The sequence below is a fragment of the Thalassophryne amazonica genome, chromosome 11, assembly GCF_902500255.1.
Source record: "Thalassophryne amazonica chromosome 11, fThaAma1.1, whole genome shotgun sequence".
Taxonomy (NCBI): Eukaryota; Metazoa; Chordata; class Actinopteri; order Batrachoidiformes; family Batrachoididae; genus Thalassophryne; species Thalassophryne amazonica.
Genome location: NC_047113.1, coordinates 64,418,615 through 64,435,499, shown reverse-complemented (window position 1 = coordinate 64,435,499; position 16,885 = coordinate 64,418,615). Strand labels below are relative to the sequence as shown.

Here is a 16,885-nt window from a genome sequence, read left to right as displayed (position 1 = left end):
TGGCTTTACTCGTAATATCGAGTTATGACATTGAACTATATTTGTAACAAAGAATAGCAAAAAGTTACAACACATGAGAGCTACATGATTAGGTGCAAAGTGGCCCTGTGAATAGAGGAAGCCAAAAAAGAAAAAGGGGAAAAAAAATTGAAGCTGAAACTTTCCATATCAGGCTGCGAGAGTTCAAAGTCTGAAGGCTGACGCTACCTTTTCTAGGTTTTGTTGGCCTCCCCACCTCTCTGCTCCCCCCCCCCTTAATCTTTCCCCGTGTCAGAATTATATTTACAATGTGAAATTGTAAATATGTTAAAAATACATAGATGGCACAAGAAAGTGAAAACATGTATTTCCATTGTGGTCCATTTAAAAATCAAATGACAAAATAGAAGTAATAATAAAACAAAAGCAATCAGAGATTTATGATGTCCGCCAATCTGGATTCGGATCACCTCCAAAATTCTGTGGAGTCTTCCATGCCCTAATATCTATCTGTGGTGCACATTTGGCAAGAATTTGTGTAGTAGTTTTGACGTAATCCTGCTACCAGACAGGCAGATAAAAAAAAATTAACACCAATGATTTTATTACGTCCTTGGTGGAAGTAATAAAATAATAATAATACTGATGATGATAATAATAATAACAATAACAATATTATGTATATTATAGCAAGAACCTAAACAATTGATAATTATATTAAAGCAGTAAATTAACATTAAATAATTAAGTAATTAACAGGAAATAAAAGGGTTGAGTTCCTCTTCGAAATATTGTTGAGGTTTAAGGTTCTAAAAACATTCTGGACTCGCACGCCATTCCAACTCATTATTGAAACTTTACATAATTTCCCCACGGGAAACACACTTGTGTTGTGTATTTCTGGAAGAATCGATCACTGAGGTGCAGGCTGTATGCTAGGAATAGCGCTTGAAAAAAAATCTGCATTTTGGCAAGGGTTCATGCTAAAACAAAGTGGCGCCGTGCCCCTATTTCCCCGTTTAGAAAAACCCCTCAAGGTGACAGTTAATTTTCCGGTGAGTACCAGATTAAAATTTTTGCACAGAAGCATATAAGATTGTCATTTGTGTTGCCATTCAACATTTCAACAAGGGTGAGAGGAGCGAACACGACCTAATCCTGTTTGGAAAAACAGATTCTCCAACATGTTTCTTCATATGTATGTTTTCAGTTGGGGAGCTTTATCCGTCATTGTTTGTCTCAAATGTGGCTAGACGACAGGATGCAGTGTATAAAATCTGATTATTAAGGCTGTTTTGGACAGATTTGTGTTTGGTGCTGCAGTTTAATGAAGTACTGCAGATTTTACAGCATGCTTGGTGCCTGAGTTGTGATATAAACCTCAGTGGCAAGGAGACAGTTTTGCATCATACATTAAAACTCCTTAAGCGAGACTTAAATAGACGAGGAGGCTTTTGATTTGCTTGGATATGCATGGACTTCCCCCTGCTTCGGCTTTGAGTCGGTCACAGAGAAAACATGCACATGTTCTCGTCCACTGTAAGTAAACACTCAAACCACTGGCTGCCTTCCAGTATACACACTGAACTCCACACTTAAATTTTACCCTGATTTCAGTTTTACTGTCTGAGCAACATTCCAGCAGAGGACAGTGTGTCTTTTTGTCTGATGGGCCTGAGCTGAACGCCGTAAAAATCCCTTGTGATTCAAAACAAAAAATAGAAATTATTAAGGAAATGTGTGTGTGTGTTTCATAGGATACTTCAGAGATCCATCAGGGCTGCAGTAGAACACCACCTCTTTGAGCTGAAGTCTTCCATCGACCAAGGCCTCAGCAACTATGACAGCCAGAGGTAGGTTTGCCTTCAAAAACACCTGGGCGAACCGGATCTACTGAGCCCAAACACATAGTGTTGTTTCCATTGAAGTTCTTATATAAAGTAAGTCCCTTCAGCTGCTCCCTTGTTTGCACTCGGGTCGCCACAGCAAATCCAAATCCAAGGTGGATCTGCATGTTGAATTGGCACAGGTTTTACGCCGGATGCCCTTCCTGACGCAACTACACATTACATGGAGAAATGTGGCAGGGGTGGGATTTGAACCCGGAACCTTCTGCACTGAAACCAAGCGCATTAACCACTTGGCCACCACCCCTATTGAAGTTCTTATATGACTCTGACAAAACCTTATCGGTGTGAAATCACACTGTTGTACTTTTTCTTTCTGCTCCTGCTGGAAGAAATTTGCACGAAGCAACTTTTCCAAGTGGCTGAAATTAGCATTGGCTTGGTGTTAGGACACGCATCAGTCAGCATAAGTCAGTCAGCGTCGAAGTGCATGAAGCCACATGGGTGGTTCAGGTTATCGGCAAACCTGTTGACAGCAGTCAAGATAATAAACATCCTGCACATGTTGAGGTTATCAGCTGTTATTAGTGGAGTCGAAACTTAACGAAAACATGATGTACAAAATTTGTGATTATTAAGGGGTTCATCGCACCATTTAAAAAAAAAAACCCATTAAACTAAATCTATACTGCATACTAAAGTTAGCAGGTTTATTGACAGAGTTTCTTAGATGTAATATAATACACACGCTTAGTCTGATGGTTAGTTATAATCTCAGAGAGGCTGACTTTTCGTCATCATCACAGCATACACCAAGGCTGCGTGTCACTACATCCCATACCGTGGAACTGCCCAAGGCCTTGGACTGATTGGCTACCACCCAGGAAGACCGCGGGTTCATGTCCAGCTCCTGAAAGTAACCATCCATTTGCAGCATCCAGGTGATAGCCAGGCATCTCCTTGGCCTTTTTCCATCACCAGAATCCTCAGCACTGAGACACCTGTGCACTGGATCGCGCTCAGAGAAATGCGCCACACAGTCATAACGTCGTAGCCGACGTTCTCTCACAGTGGGACAATTATGGGACAAAACATGTTTATTACACTGCCTTATTTACTCCTGAAAAAGACACATTGAGTTAGTTTACTGGTTACTTGTTTTACCTGCAATGGAAAGATGATCTTTGATGCTGTTGGCGTGTCAGTACACTGTGACCCGAGAAGCTGAAGATAAGCAGTAGATAAGCTTTTAATATTTTTTTTGTCTGTTTTTTGTTTTGTTTTTTTTTAGTTAAAACTGTTTTTTGATCATTTGGTTGTAGCTAGTATTTGGTTATTGAAAAGCATTGCCCTCTTTGAAACCACTAATCTTTAACAGCTTTTTACTAAAAATTATTTCATTTTACTCATTCATATATTTAATTTAAATTCTTATTTAAAATAAATTTTAGGGTGGATCCCAGCAATTCTGCGGGCCGGACTCGTTATGGGGACGAGGATCAACATACGACTCTCGAGGACAGTCCCTGCTACCCGGGCGCAGAGACCCCAGTGAAACACTCGGAGTGTCCTAACGACCACAGACAAAACAACATACAGGTCTGTGGGAGACGCACAAACACGTGTGACACACACACGCACTTGTGAACAGCTGTAGTATCAGTAGTAGTAGTAGTAGTAGGTGTGTGTGTGGAACTTCTGAATCACGCAGACACCTCTAGATGCATACAAATGCACAAAAATGTGATTTTTATTTTTTATTTTTTATTTATTTATTGTACACAAATTTCAAGAGAAATTAAACAGTGTATGGTGGCTTACTGTGAACGCACATGCCTGACCCACAGCCAGACCAGTTAGTGTGGAGGAGCAGCATATTTCTCATAACTAACCTTCCTGTGTCAGGCGGGTGCGTCGTCAGAAGGCTGAATGCTTGATAATATCAGCACAGTCCGTCTTTGTTCTGTTCTGATTGCTACATAAGTTGGAATTTTACTGTGGTATCAGGAAGAGACAATAACAAGACTGTTTTACACACACAACACCAGCAAAAAAAACACACACACACAGTCATAATCATTTGAAAATATCACATTTTCTCCATGATTGGCCAGAAATGTAAAAATACATTCCTTAACTTGGCCTTGTTCACATTCACACAAAAAGAAAGCAACAAAAGTTTGAATTGTCTTCTATACGACAGCCCAAACAATGAACTTCTCACTCCTCGTGTACAAGAATGAAGCCACATTTCTCTGAGTGTGGCTTTGCCGTGTTGGTCAGCTTTGTTCAGTTTGTCAAATTTCCATGCAGTGGACAGTGCAGAGAATTTGAAGCAGCTGTGTTTCTTAACTGCCTACTCAGAGTATAATTCTAAATTAGTCCATAAAACGTCATTTTCAGCCAGTTAATACAAGAATGTTCTCTTGAATTAGATTTTTACTTATCATGATGGCACCATAGATGCTATCATCAGTCATCGCTATCCTATGATCACTGTGACTGTCAGTACATAAAGAAAAACCCATGTATTAAAAACAAATGTAAATAATCACAACACTGGGTGCTTTCAGTTTGGGTCGTATCGCATTGAATTGCCTGGAAGATGTGGAGATATATTCCCCATCTTTTTAAACATTTTCTCTTTATGCACATATAATTTGTTTTTAATTGATTGTAGTGTGGACCCCATAAACTGTTCCCTTAAAGGCCCCTTCACAGCAGAAAACTGGCTGAAAATCTGTGAACAAAAAAGGAAATGGGGAACCGCGAAACATTCCACCTGCTGTCAGGAAGGGGACACGGTCAAACAGGCGTGAACGATACCACGGTGACTGTTTCATGCATGCTCGTGTTCGTTCACATGAACACAGTGCGAGCATGTGGAAAGTCACCCACACAGCAGCGGAGCAATTACATGCTGGACATATATACATAAACAAACGAAAATGTGTAACACAAAATAATCAGAGCACAGATTCAGAACATTATAGGAACAATGAATTTACTGTTTAAATGTAAGACAATCATGTTACTGGTCATGAATCTGTTCTCACTGTAAAAAATAAATAAATAAAATTAAAAAAGCACCACAATTTATAATACATAATATATACAGTGGACTGAGCTTCCACCTAGACGTACACCAGGAAGTACTGAAATGACGTGGATTACTGTTCTTCCTTTTATTTTTTACATGAATTACCTGATGCGCTTGTCTCATGAACACATCAGCCAGCATGGGGTGTCCAGTGCACAGTGATCAGTAGTGACTGCGTTGCAAAAGTGATATGTGTTTTAATTATTACAATGTATCCCACAGATACACATGCCTCGCGGAGGTGTCCCATTAGGTGTTTTGCTACATCGCACGATATTCACCAGCATTGCCACAGTCAGCTGAGGTGATATGTTTTTTAATTTATTTCCATGTGAGGACAGCATGCCAACATCCGCGCTTCATGGTGAAGTTATGCAAGGTCATATTCTACAAGCCGTTACAGGTGTTCTCCAGCTGTGACTTGCGAGCACAGATATCTGAACATCTGCAGGCCGCAGGGACGTGCCCACCTTTGTCTGAGGACCTTGTCAGCTCACAGAAAAAAAAGGCTCACTCTCTGTTCCTTTGTTCTGTGGTTTTTATTTTATGTATGTAGTTATTGTTGTATGTATTTTTTTTTTGTCCTGCATCTGTCTGATGTCTGTGTTTTTATTTTAACACCTTGCGTGCACGGTCAGGTCCAGATGATAGTCAGTTGGCGGTCAGGTGACAGGCACCATATGTCCGCAAACCCATCACACATTGAGTTCATGCCTTACCCATACTTGTTTTATTTAATTTCTACTCTTTCTGCCTGTCATGTAAACTACAATTTACGTGGTGGAAGTGGCATCAGCCTGCCTGGCTGGCTCTTTCATTTCACACCGTACTGTGCACGCTCAGACGATGTACTCTGTGCGTAATTATCAGCATGTCATGAGGGCCTGAGCACCCGCCCACACATATGCATTGCATGTTCTCGAGATGAGTTGCAGTACACAGCGGTCAGCTGTTCCAGCTGCGCACTGTGCGCACCCTCAGCCACTCCTGACAATGTTGGATTCATGGTGTGTGTGTGTGTGTGTGTTGGGGGAGCGGGGGCCGACAACATGCACCACAAGCCATTTGTGTTGGGGGGAAAGGGGACACCGCACTCGTACATGCCATTTTTTGTGTGTGTGTGGGGGGTTCAGCGCAGTCACACACGTGTGTTGTTTGGTGATGGCACACTCGTGTTGCACTTTGACAGTTTTCACAGACAACTCGAATGTGCCCAGCAAGGGGTGCTTGATGTTTGTGTGTGTGTTTGTATATATATTTGTATACAGTGGTCCCTCGCTATAACGCGGTTCACCTTTCGCGGCCTCGCAGTTTCCATGATTTTTTTTTTTTTTTTTTAGTGCAATTTTGCATGTTTTTTTTACAGCGCATTGTGTTCTGCGTCCTTATCAGGTGGGCCGGTCGCGGTACCGGTCGGCATCACCGCGATTGCTCTCACTGCCTCCGATGCGCTTACTGAGTCTGCGGGCTCGGTAAACGCAACAGTGGGCCACTCACACCGCCCTCCTGTCTGCTGTGTGGAGCTGCGCCAAATCTGGCAACAGGTCCAGAGATTACGCTTGCTGTTTTGATGCTGATGTTGACCGCAGCCACAGAGCTCCGTAGCCACAGAGCTCTGTGGCCACCAAGAGAGGACTTGGATTCTTTGCGGGTCCCGCATCCGTACCTCCGGAGGCAGTGAGCGAAGAGAGAGTTCTGCGTGTGTCTGTTTATAATCTTCTCGCCCAGAAGAAAAAAGAGAGTGTTTACACAGGAGAGAAAAGTGAGAAAATGTTAATGCCTATTTGAGAAAAGTGTATAAAGTGTGTAGTGAGGGGTTTTACAGCCTTAAAACAGCTATAATAATTGCAAAAAATAGCGCTGACCAGTGGCGACCGGCCCATAGGGGGCGCTCGGGCGCTGCCCTCCTCGATGTGGAGGGGAAAAGTCATAATATATATATATATTTTTTTTAAAAGTATTATCAATGTCAGTTTTACTTAATAGTATGTGCCTACATGTAATATGAATGATTAAAACAACACTTCCTCCAACTGACTCTCATTCAACAGTGCATTTCCACCGACATAGGCAGAGAACGTATCATTCCTCGCCTTGGGCGCTCATTCAAGCGCCCTTGAAGTGCAGCGAAATAACCAATTGTATGTAGTTGCTAGGGAAAATTAATAAATATTTGGCAAATCAACATTGCCAAAATTAATGGCTTTGGGCCGCCGGAATTTTAGCCCTTGCTACAAAAATGCGGGAACGTTAGATTGCTACAGTCAGTGTTATACGTGATGCTGCAGCTGCTGCTGTCAGTCAGTCAGGCAGGAAGAGAGATGGCGATGTTTGGGTTATATTTATTTTTATTTTGTCTCCGTGTGTTTTGCTGAAGTAAGTTGAAGAACTCTGGGACTCCTGCTCGTTATGTCTTCCGAGGGTTAAAACAGGACAAAACTAATCAAATCAATGACACCAAAGTTTGGCGGGGATCCTTTTGGAGGCGCATGGAGGTGCGCACATCAGATCTTTCTCGTGGTTTAATGACAATTGCACATCCCGGTTGGAGGAGAGACGTTTGTCTGACTCGTTATAAACCGTGTCAGGCTTCATTCACACTGTCAGCGCGCACACGTCACGGAGGCTGCTGATCTGCGCGGATGGAAAGGAGCGCATCCACCTCTTCAGGTCAGCTGACGAGCTGCTCGGATTTATTCCCGAATGTTGCTCCTGGTGTGGAAACGAGGATGAAAATTTAAGATAAAACGAATGAGTGATGTTTTTTGTTTGTTTTAAGGGGTCAAAGCTGTGATCTTTATTGGGACAGCAGACCAGTTATAATGGTAATAGGGGAGGCCGGGGCTGTTTGTAACAGTGTTCAAAGCTGCAGTCATGCTGACATTTTGATTTCACTTTACAAGTTATGAGGATCCGTCCACAGAAGTGAAATATTCTTTGGAGTATTCCACACTCTAAAACAAATTATTTGCTCAGTTTAAAAACAAAACAAAACCCTAAAATAGTAATTTGCATGTTTTTTAAAGAAATTCACACAAGACACTTATAGTAAGACAAACCCAGGTTTAGCAACGCATTTAATTAAGTGGTTTTGTATACTTAATTTGCTTTGTCCTCTACACTGTTAATTAATTTTAACCAATTTAATTTAAAGGTTTTGGTGTTATTAGTTAGTCAAGTTATTTAAGTTTTTCAAGCTTCTTTAGTTTGCCTCCATTCCACTCAGTAATGTTCATGCAGAATATTACCTTAATTGTCACTCTGTCTCTCTCTCTCACTCTCACACGCTCTCTCACACTCCCACGCGCTCTCTCTCTCTCTCTGTCTCTCTCTCCCTCTCTCTCTCTCTCTCTCTCTCTCTCTCGGTGGTGTGAACATTGTAATATGTACATAATGTTCTTTTGTCAATTGAAGAATTTTTCCATATTTTGAAAGTGTGTAAATTTGGTGATATTTTCTATTTTGTTAAGGTCGGTGTCATTGTGAACCCCAGGATCTGTTTGTCTGAAGATAATGGCAGTGCAGTACAGTTTGGTGTACTATGTGTGTAATTGGTGTCAAATGGTGAAATGTTCTTTGCTCAAGAACTTGAGTGTTGTATTTGATACTGTTCCTTTCCAAAGTAGAAATGGGGCCTAATATAGCTGTAAATGGTTAACTTTATCTGTAAAACTGCTGATTTTGAGAAGGACATGAAATGATTATTGTGGAATTGTAGTAATTTTCTGACTGATCTCTTGAATGCCTGTACTGGACAACGCAAGGGAATCTATTGGCACAGCAGCCCCACCAAGACTGTTTTTCACCAGCCGCCACTGGCGCTGACTACTTTGCAGATTTCGCAGATTTTGCTTATCGCGGGTTATTTTTAGAACGTAACTGCCACAATAAATGAGGGACCACTATATATATATATATATATATATATATATATACACACACACACACATATTATTTACATTATTTATTAAGATCCTATTGCCTTATGTAAAATTTGTACATGTTCAGTCAAATCCCTCTATGTTGTCGCATGATAATTTCACAAGGACCACAATGGTAATAAGCATTTATGCTTTGTGTTATCTGTGTGTCATTAATGTATTCACCTCTGTATTGATGTTCATAAATAAACTCAGTCAGTCAGTCATAAACGATATGTTGTTTATGTTTTAATGGCGCATACATGAGCTTTTAACAGGCACGGAAGTTAGCTTTGCGTTAACGGAAGTTGGTGTGCACACTGGCCATCTGACCGTCGGATGGCAAAGAAAGTCTTTGCAATACCTGATGGTCATATTTGATGGCCTCTGATAATAAATCAAAAAACACATGCATGGAACAAGTACTTCTCTATATCTGCACTAATATTAATTTTTATATACAGTGAGGAAAATAAGTATTTGAACACCCTGCGATGGAGGGGTCTGAAATTTTCATCTTAGGTGCACTGTGAGAGACATAATCTAATAAAAAAAAAAAAAAAAAAAAAAATCAGGAAATCACAATGTATGATTTTTTTTTTTTTTTTTTTTATAATTTATTTGTATGTTACTGCTGCAAATAAGTATTTGAACACCTGTGAAAATCAATGTTAATATTTGGTACAGTAGCCTTTGTTTGCAATTACAGAGGTCAGATGTTTCCTGTAGTTCTTGACCAAGTTTTCACACACTGCAGCAGGGATTTTGGTCCACTCCTCCATACAGATCTTCTCTAGATCTTTCACGTTTGGAGTTTCAGCTCCCTCCAAAGATTTTCTACTGAGTTCAGGTCTGGAGACTGGCCAGGCCACTCCAGGGCCTTGAAATGCTTTTTACGGAGCCTCTCCTTAGTTGCTCTGGCTGTCTGTTTGGGGTCATTGTTATGCTGGAACACCCAGCCATGACCCATCTTCAATGCTCTTACTGAAGGAAGGAGGTTGTTTGCCAAAATCTCGCAATACATGACCCCAATTATCCTCCCTTCAATACGGTGCAGTCGTCCTGTCCCCTTTGCAGAAAAGCACCCCCAGAGTATGATGTTTCCACCCCCATGCTTCACGGTTGGGATGGTTTTCTTGGGGTTGTTCTCATCCTCTAAACATGGTAAGTGGAGTTGATTCCAATAAGCTCTATTCTGGTCTCATCTGACCACATGACCTTCTCCCATGCCTCCTCTGGATCATCCAGATGGTCACTGGTGAACTTCAAACAGGCCTGGACATGTGCTGGCTTGAGCAGGGGGACCCTGCTGCCCTGCAGGATTTTAAACCATGATAGCATCATGTGTTACTAATGTAATCTTTGTGACTGTGGTCCCAGCTCTCTTCAGGTCATTGACCAGGTCCTCCTGTGTAGTTCTGAGCTTTCTCAGAATCATCCTTACCCCACAAAGTGAGATCTTGCATGGAATCCCAAACCGAGGGAGATTGACAGTCATCTTGTGTTTCTTCCACTTTCTAAAAAATAATCATAACAGTTGTTGTCTTCTACCAAGCTGCTTGCCTGTTGTCCTGTAGTCCATCCCAGCCTTGTGCAGGTCTACAGTTTTGTCCCTGGTGTCCTTAAACAGCTCTTTAGTCTTGGCTATGGTGGACAGGTTGGAGTGTGATTGATTGACTGTGTGAACAGGTGTCTTTTATTCAGGTAATAAGTTCAAACAGGTGCAGTTAATACAGGTAAAGAGTACAGAATAAGAGGGCTTCTTAAAGAAAAATTAACAGGTCTGAGTGAGCCAGAATTCTTGCTGGTTGGTAGGTGTTCAAATACTTATTTGCAGCAGTAACATACAAATAAATTGTTAAAAAATCATACATTGTGATTTCTGGATTTTTTTTTTCTTTTTTTTAGATTATGTCTCACACAGTGGACATGCATCGAAGATGAAAATTTCAGACCCCTCCATGATTTCTAAGTGGGAGAACTTGCAAAATCGCAGGGTGTTCAAATATTTATTTTCCTCACTGTGTGTGTGTGTGTGTGTGTGTGTGTGTGTGTGTGTGTGTGTGTGTGTGTGTGTGTGTGTGTGTGTGTGTGTGTGTGTGTGTGTGTGTGTGTGTGTGTGTGTGTGTGTGTGTTGTTATTTACATTATTTATTAAGATCCTATTGCCTTATGTAAAATTTGTACATGTTCAGTCAAACCCCTCTATGTTGTCTCATGATAATTTCACAAGGATGGTAATAAGCATTCATGCTTTGTGTTATCTGTGTATCATTAATGTATTCACCTCTGTATGTTTATATTGATGTTCAAAAATGAACTCAATCAGTCATAAACGATATGTTGTTTGTTTTAATGGCGCATACAACCCCTGGAAAAAATTATGGAATCACCGGCCTCGGAGGATGTTCATTCAGTTGTTTAATTTTGTAGAAAAAAAGCATATCACAGACATGACACAAAACTAAAGTAATTTCAAATAGCAACTTTCTGGCTTTAAGAAACACTATAAGAAATCAGGAAAAAAAATTGTGGCAGTCAGTAACGGTTACTTTTTAGACCAAGCAGAGGGGAAAAAAATATGGACTCACTCAGTTCTGAGGAAAAATTATGGAATCATGAAAAACAAAAGAACACTCCAACACATCACTAGTATTTTGTTGCAGCACCTCTGGCTTTTATAACAGCTTGCAGTCTCTGAGGCGTGGACTTAATGAGTGACAAACAGTACTCTTCATCAATCTGGCTCCAACTTTCTCTGATTGCTGTTGCCAGATCAGCTTTGCAGGTTGGAGCATTGTCACAGACCATTTTCTTCAACTTCCACCAAAGATTTTCAATTGGATTAAGATCTGGACTATTTGCAGGCCATGACATTGACCCTATGTGTCTTTTTGCAAGGAATGTTTTCACAGTTTTCGCTCTATGGCAAGATGCATTATCATCTTGAAAAATGATTTCATCATCCCCAAACAGCCTTTCAATTGATGGGATAAGAAAAAGGTCCAAAATATCAATGTAAACTTGTGCATTTATTGATGATGTAATGACAGCCATCTCCCCAGTGCCTTTACATGACATGGAGCCCCATATAATCAATGACTGTGGAAATTTACATGTTCTCTTCAGGCAGTCATCTTTATAAATCTCACTGGTACAGCACCAAACAAAAGTTCCAGCATCATCACCTTGCCCAATGCAGATTCGAGATTCATCACTGAATATGACTTTCATCCAGTCATCCACAGTCCACGATTGCTTTTCCTTAGCCCATTGTAACCTTGGTTTTTTCTGTTTAGGTGTTAATGATGGCTTTCATTTAGCTTTTCTGTATGTAAATCTCATTTGCTTTTAGGCGGTTTCTTACAGTTCGGTCATAGACGTTGACTCCAGTTTCCTCCCATTCGTTCCTCATTTGTTTTGTTGTGCATTTTCAATTTTTAAGACACATTGCTTTAAGTTTTCTGTCTTGACGCTTTGATGTCTTCCTTGGTCTACCAGTATGTTTGCCTTTAACAACCTTCCCATGTTGTTTGTATTTGGTCCAGAGTTTAGACACAGCTGACTGTGAACAACCAACATCTTTTGCAACATTGCGTGATGATTTACCCTCTTTTAAGAGTTTGATAATCCTCTCCTTTGTTTCAATTGACATCTCTCATGTTGGAGCCATGATTCATGTCAGTCCACTTGGTGCAACAGCTCTCCAAGGTGTGATCACTCCTTTTTAGATGCAAACTAACGAGCAGATCTGATTTGATGCAAGTGTTAGTTTTGGGGATGAAAATTTACAGGGTGATTCCATAATTTATTCCTCAGAATTCAGTGAGTCCGTATTTTTTTTCCCTCTGCTTGGTCTAAAAAAGTAACAGTTACTGACTGCCACAATTTTTTTTTTCCTGATTTCTTATAGTGTTTCTTAAAGCCAGAAAGTTGCCATTTGAAATTACTTTTTTGTGTCATGTCTGTGATCTGCTTTTTTTCTACAAAATTAAACAACTGAATGAACATCCTCTGAGGCCGGAGACTCCATAATTATTGCCAGAGGTTGTACATGAGGCACGGAAGTTAGCTTTGCGTTAATGGAAGTTGGTGTGCACACTGGCCATCCGACCGACGGATGGCAAAGAAAGTTTTAGCAATACCTGATGGCCATATTTGATGTCCTCTGATAATAAATCACTTTATATATATATATATATATATATATATATATATATAAAGAAATATGTCCCATACAGGTTCCTGGGTGTCTGTGGTTATCCCCAGATAGCATAGTGTCAGACAGGTGAGTCTATAACTCCCCGTGGATCAGACGCCGGTGTGATGCAAGCTACTTCTCCAGTCAAGAGGAGAGTAGAGTTCTTCAGCTCGGTTAGAATTGTCATGTTATAGTCAACGCCAAAGTGCCTTTACAGCTGGGTGAGAAATTAGTCAGCCCTCTACAGTACAGTGCCCATTTAAAAAAAAAAAAAATCTGTTTAAAGAAAAAAAAAAATCTGCTCGGGTACACACACACACACACACAATTAAAATTTGTCCCTCTTTCAGTTTATTTGAAGGAGATGAATTTGGTAATTCTTCACATACGTTACACTTGCTACTGTTGTGCTGTGAGTACATATTTTATCGGTCACTTGCATTTTTAGTAAGGCTTGTGTCAGTGGAAAGTAAAACCCCTGTATGCTGCCCTCTTATGTCACATGTTGGTTTCCAGATGGCAGAGAGAGGTGAAAGGCAGACGAGATGGTGATCAGGGTGCGAGGTGTTGTGACAGCCACAGAAAACAAGTCACACACTTGAGTAAACTATACTCTGTGTCGCATCCTTCAAATCAACAGCTTAAATATGAAATATCACGTAATGTTAAAATACCCTCATCTTGTTTCTAATTTGCAGTTGTTTAATTGGTGTCCCAGTGTAAACTGTATGTGTGTGTGTATATATTTACTCAAAAACAAAACGGAGTTTGCAGCTAACTAGACCAGCCACTGATGCCACGGTGCCGCGCTACTCTGATTGGCTGTCACCCCCGCCCCTCCAAAAAATGGAACAGAATGTGACTTTTTAACCTCTTAAAATAGATCAAGGTTAGCCATCTTTAAACTTGTTCAAAGAGTGTGTCCCAAGAATGTTCCCTGTGAGTTTGAAGTCTCTGACAGTAATAGGACTGGACTTATGCTGAGCATGGACGGACGGACGGACAGACGCAAAGTCTTCACAATACCCTATGGCCATATTTGATGTCCTTGAAGGTAAAAATGACTGCAGCACCTGTAGCTCATTTCACTGTTATTTAAAGCTGCTTAAGCACCTAAAGCTGATTTGTGTCTGTGTGATATGTGCCGTTCATGTGTTCGGTGATGTATCTGACGTGCACATGCTTTGTCATCCCGCGACTCCTGCACCGTCCTTCACTAAGTGGGGATAATTGTCCTGCTCTGATAAATTTATGAAGATCAGCTAAAACTCTGAAGTGATTCCACAATGATGATACGAGGATGATGGTGTTGGTGATATATTCAGCAACAGATAAAACTGCAGACTTGGACGTCAATGTTGTAAAAGTTAAACCTGTAAAGGCTGAAGCTCTTCAGTGCGACTTGTTTTTAATATGACAGTTATACTGTAAAGAGGAAGAGACATGAGACAAAATGAGGAGGATGCTCAAAGTACTGAGTCACACCAAGAGAAATAGGGCACATTCAAGATGTGAAATACCTCAAAATTTCCTGAGTAATTTATTGATTTACAGTAGGTGTTAACGTTTGGTGTCTGCATTTTTCTATTAGCACTCGCCGTCTACCATCAACAACTACGTACAAGAACTCTGTGCACCCGAAACACTCAGTTTCTTATTGTGGTAATGTGTCATGGCTCCTCTTCCTGATTCCCAATCTAACTTTTATATTTTGTTCTGGATTTGCTTTCTTTCAGGACTCTGCAGGTTCTGGTTCCCCTTCAGAGGAGACATCAGGAATGGACCTGGATACAGAAACCATCACAGATGCTGATAACAATGTTAAAACTGCGAGGTGAACTGCTGCTTCGTCATCTTTATTAACCTTTAAAACGTTAAGGCCCTGGTTGCTGTTAATCGTTGTACAAGTTCAGTCTTGTATCACATCAGCCATATAACACCAAGTTTTTTGTTTTGTTTGTTTTGGGTCACAAGTTTAAAGACCACAACTAGACATCAAGAGATTAAAGAAGTTCCACGTTGTTTAGTCTGTATAGTTGGTCTGTTAATTGATGACATGATCAACAATTATTGGTTGTTTGTGATAAAGTAATACTATGTTTCTAGTGCTAAGTCAAAACATGTCCTGTCTTCTTTCCTAAAGAGAATGACTGTGACTCAGATGGCACTGATGTTTATCTCAGGGCTCGTTTTCTGAAACAGATTTTTTTTCTCTGTCACACATATACCATAAAATGTCTGTATCTCATCGTGGCTGAAGGTGTCGTATCATTTGTGGCATAGTCTTTAACGTACGTGCTAGTGTATTGCGAAATTGCTGAAATTTTACACACGAAAACAAAATAAAAATTTGAAAAAAGGACGGACTTCAAGAAATGTCTCTATCAGTAACCTTTTACCTGTTTAAATGATTCATCTTTGCATATTTATCTTTTTTTAATACGTATAAATGTTCCTTGTGCTTGTTTTTAGGACCTGTGACATCATGGAGCAGACAGACACTATAGAATGTGTAAGTAGAACATTGGATCATCAATTACTTTCTGTCTGTGTGTCTTCTCTTTGTCATTTCTGTCTGTCTCCAGGATTTGGAAACGTTACCATGTGATCAGAATGCCAACACCAGCGAGACCAACAGAAACCATCTGTCACCATGCCAACCACAACTACCAAACACTGGCCACACCCTCCAGCTCTTCCCTGATGATCAGTGGGAAGGTAGTTACTAAGAATAGTAGTTGCAAACGTGAAGCTACGAGTTGGCAGATCATATTTTACTATATAGTTGCAAAATAAATAAAATGCAGTGCAGTACAAATTCAAATAATCACTGAAATAGTTAATAGAATTTGGAGTATTTTATGCCTTGCTTCATCTTTGTCAGGTGCTTTCTTGTTGAAAGTTTATTTTCAGTGACGCCAGATTAAAGTCCAAGTATACTGATGTGCTTTATCCAGTGCTTGTGGATATTATTCTACATGCTCAATAAGACAAAGCTTCAAAAATAAAGGTGACATGCATACTGTCTAAGATATGAATTCTTCTTTATATATTTTGCTTTTTTTTTTTTTTTTAATTTCCATAATTGTATTGCTGGGTCATGAGAAAGTCATTATTCTCTAATTTTCCGAATTACTATAAGAGAAAGAACTTGATGGTCTACACTTTTGTTGGCACATGAACTGTGTTAATACGCACACACACACACACACACACTGAATGAATGTTGGTGGATGACGTCGTGATTGACCACAGCCCTCATCTTCTCTGCTGTCTTTCTCCTTATTCTTCCTCCTTCTCTTCCCACCTTTTGCCCGTCTTCCATCCAAACAGCGTCACCCCCTTCACATCTCCACCTCCCCCCCATAGACTTCTCATGTATGCATCTGCAAAAAGAAGGCCAAGGTGAGTACTTTCATGTCTGCCCACCTGTCCACAAAATATACCCATCCATTCTTTCTTCTTCTCCTGCACTTTTTTAAACATTTCAAGCTGGGCCCACTTTGGTTTGGGCTCCAAATATATTTTAAGGATGGAGAACACTGTCTATGCAGGACAGGATGCATTATTTAAAATACTGTCACATTTTTTCAAAGCACATGGTGGTGATAAATAAATGGTGACGGTGATAATTCAGTACAGATGGGTACAAATTAGACAAACCAATACAAAGTGTTTCAGTAAGCTCTTAGATCAACACATTCTGCCTGAAAAGCTTCTTGACATTGATTCTATGGACCCTAGTGTACACCAGGTGCCCCTGCCATCTGATTCACAATCAACTTGCGCATATGTAAAAGTGTTGGTTTACAAATGAAGTGTGGCCGGGCTCAGAGCTG

General features: G+C 40.3%; 1 protein-coding gene across 4 annotated transcripts in view; it reads left to right on the top strand.

Moving 5' to 3' along the window:
* The window catches only part of fam13b (family with sequence similarity 13 member B), a 95,041-nt gene that overhangs the window by 59,122 nt on the left and 19,034 nt on the right, over positions 1–16,885 (top strand). For 3 of the 4 annotated variants that reach the window (XM_034181992.1, XM_034181995.1, XM_034181993.1), the window contains 6 exons: positions 1,737–1,832; positions 3,278–3,425; positions 14,783–14,880; positions 15,519–15,558; positions 15,632–15,764; positions 16,380–16,451. In XM_034181992.1, the coding sequence (XP_034037883.1) occupies positions 1,737–1,832; positions 3,278–3,425; positions 14,783–14,880; positions 15,519–15,558; positions 15,632–15,764; positions 16,380–16,451 (587 nt within the window). The remainder of the gene's footprint in view (positions 1–1,736; positions 1,833–3,277; positions 3,426–14,782; positions 14,881–15,518; positions 15,559–15,631; positions 15,765–16,379; positions 16,452–16,885) is intronic. The other variant, XM_034181994.1, reaches the window with a different exon arrangement.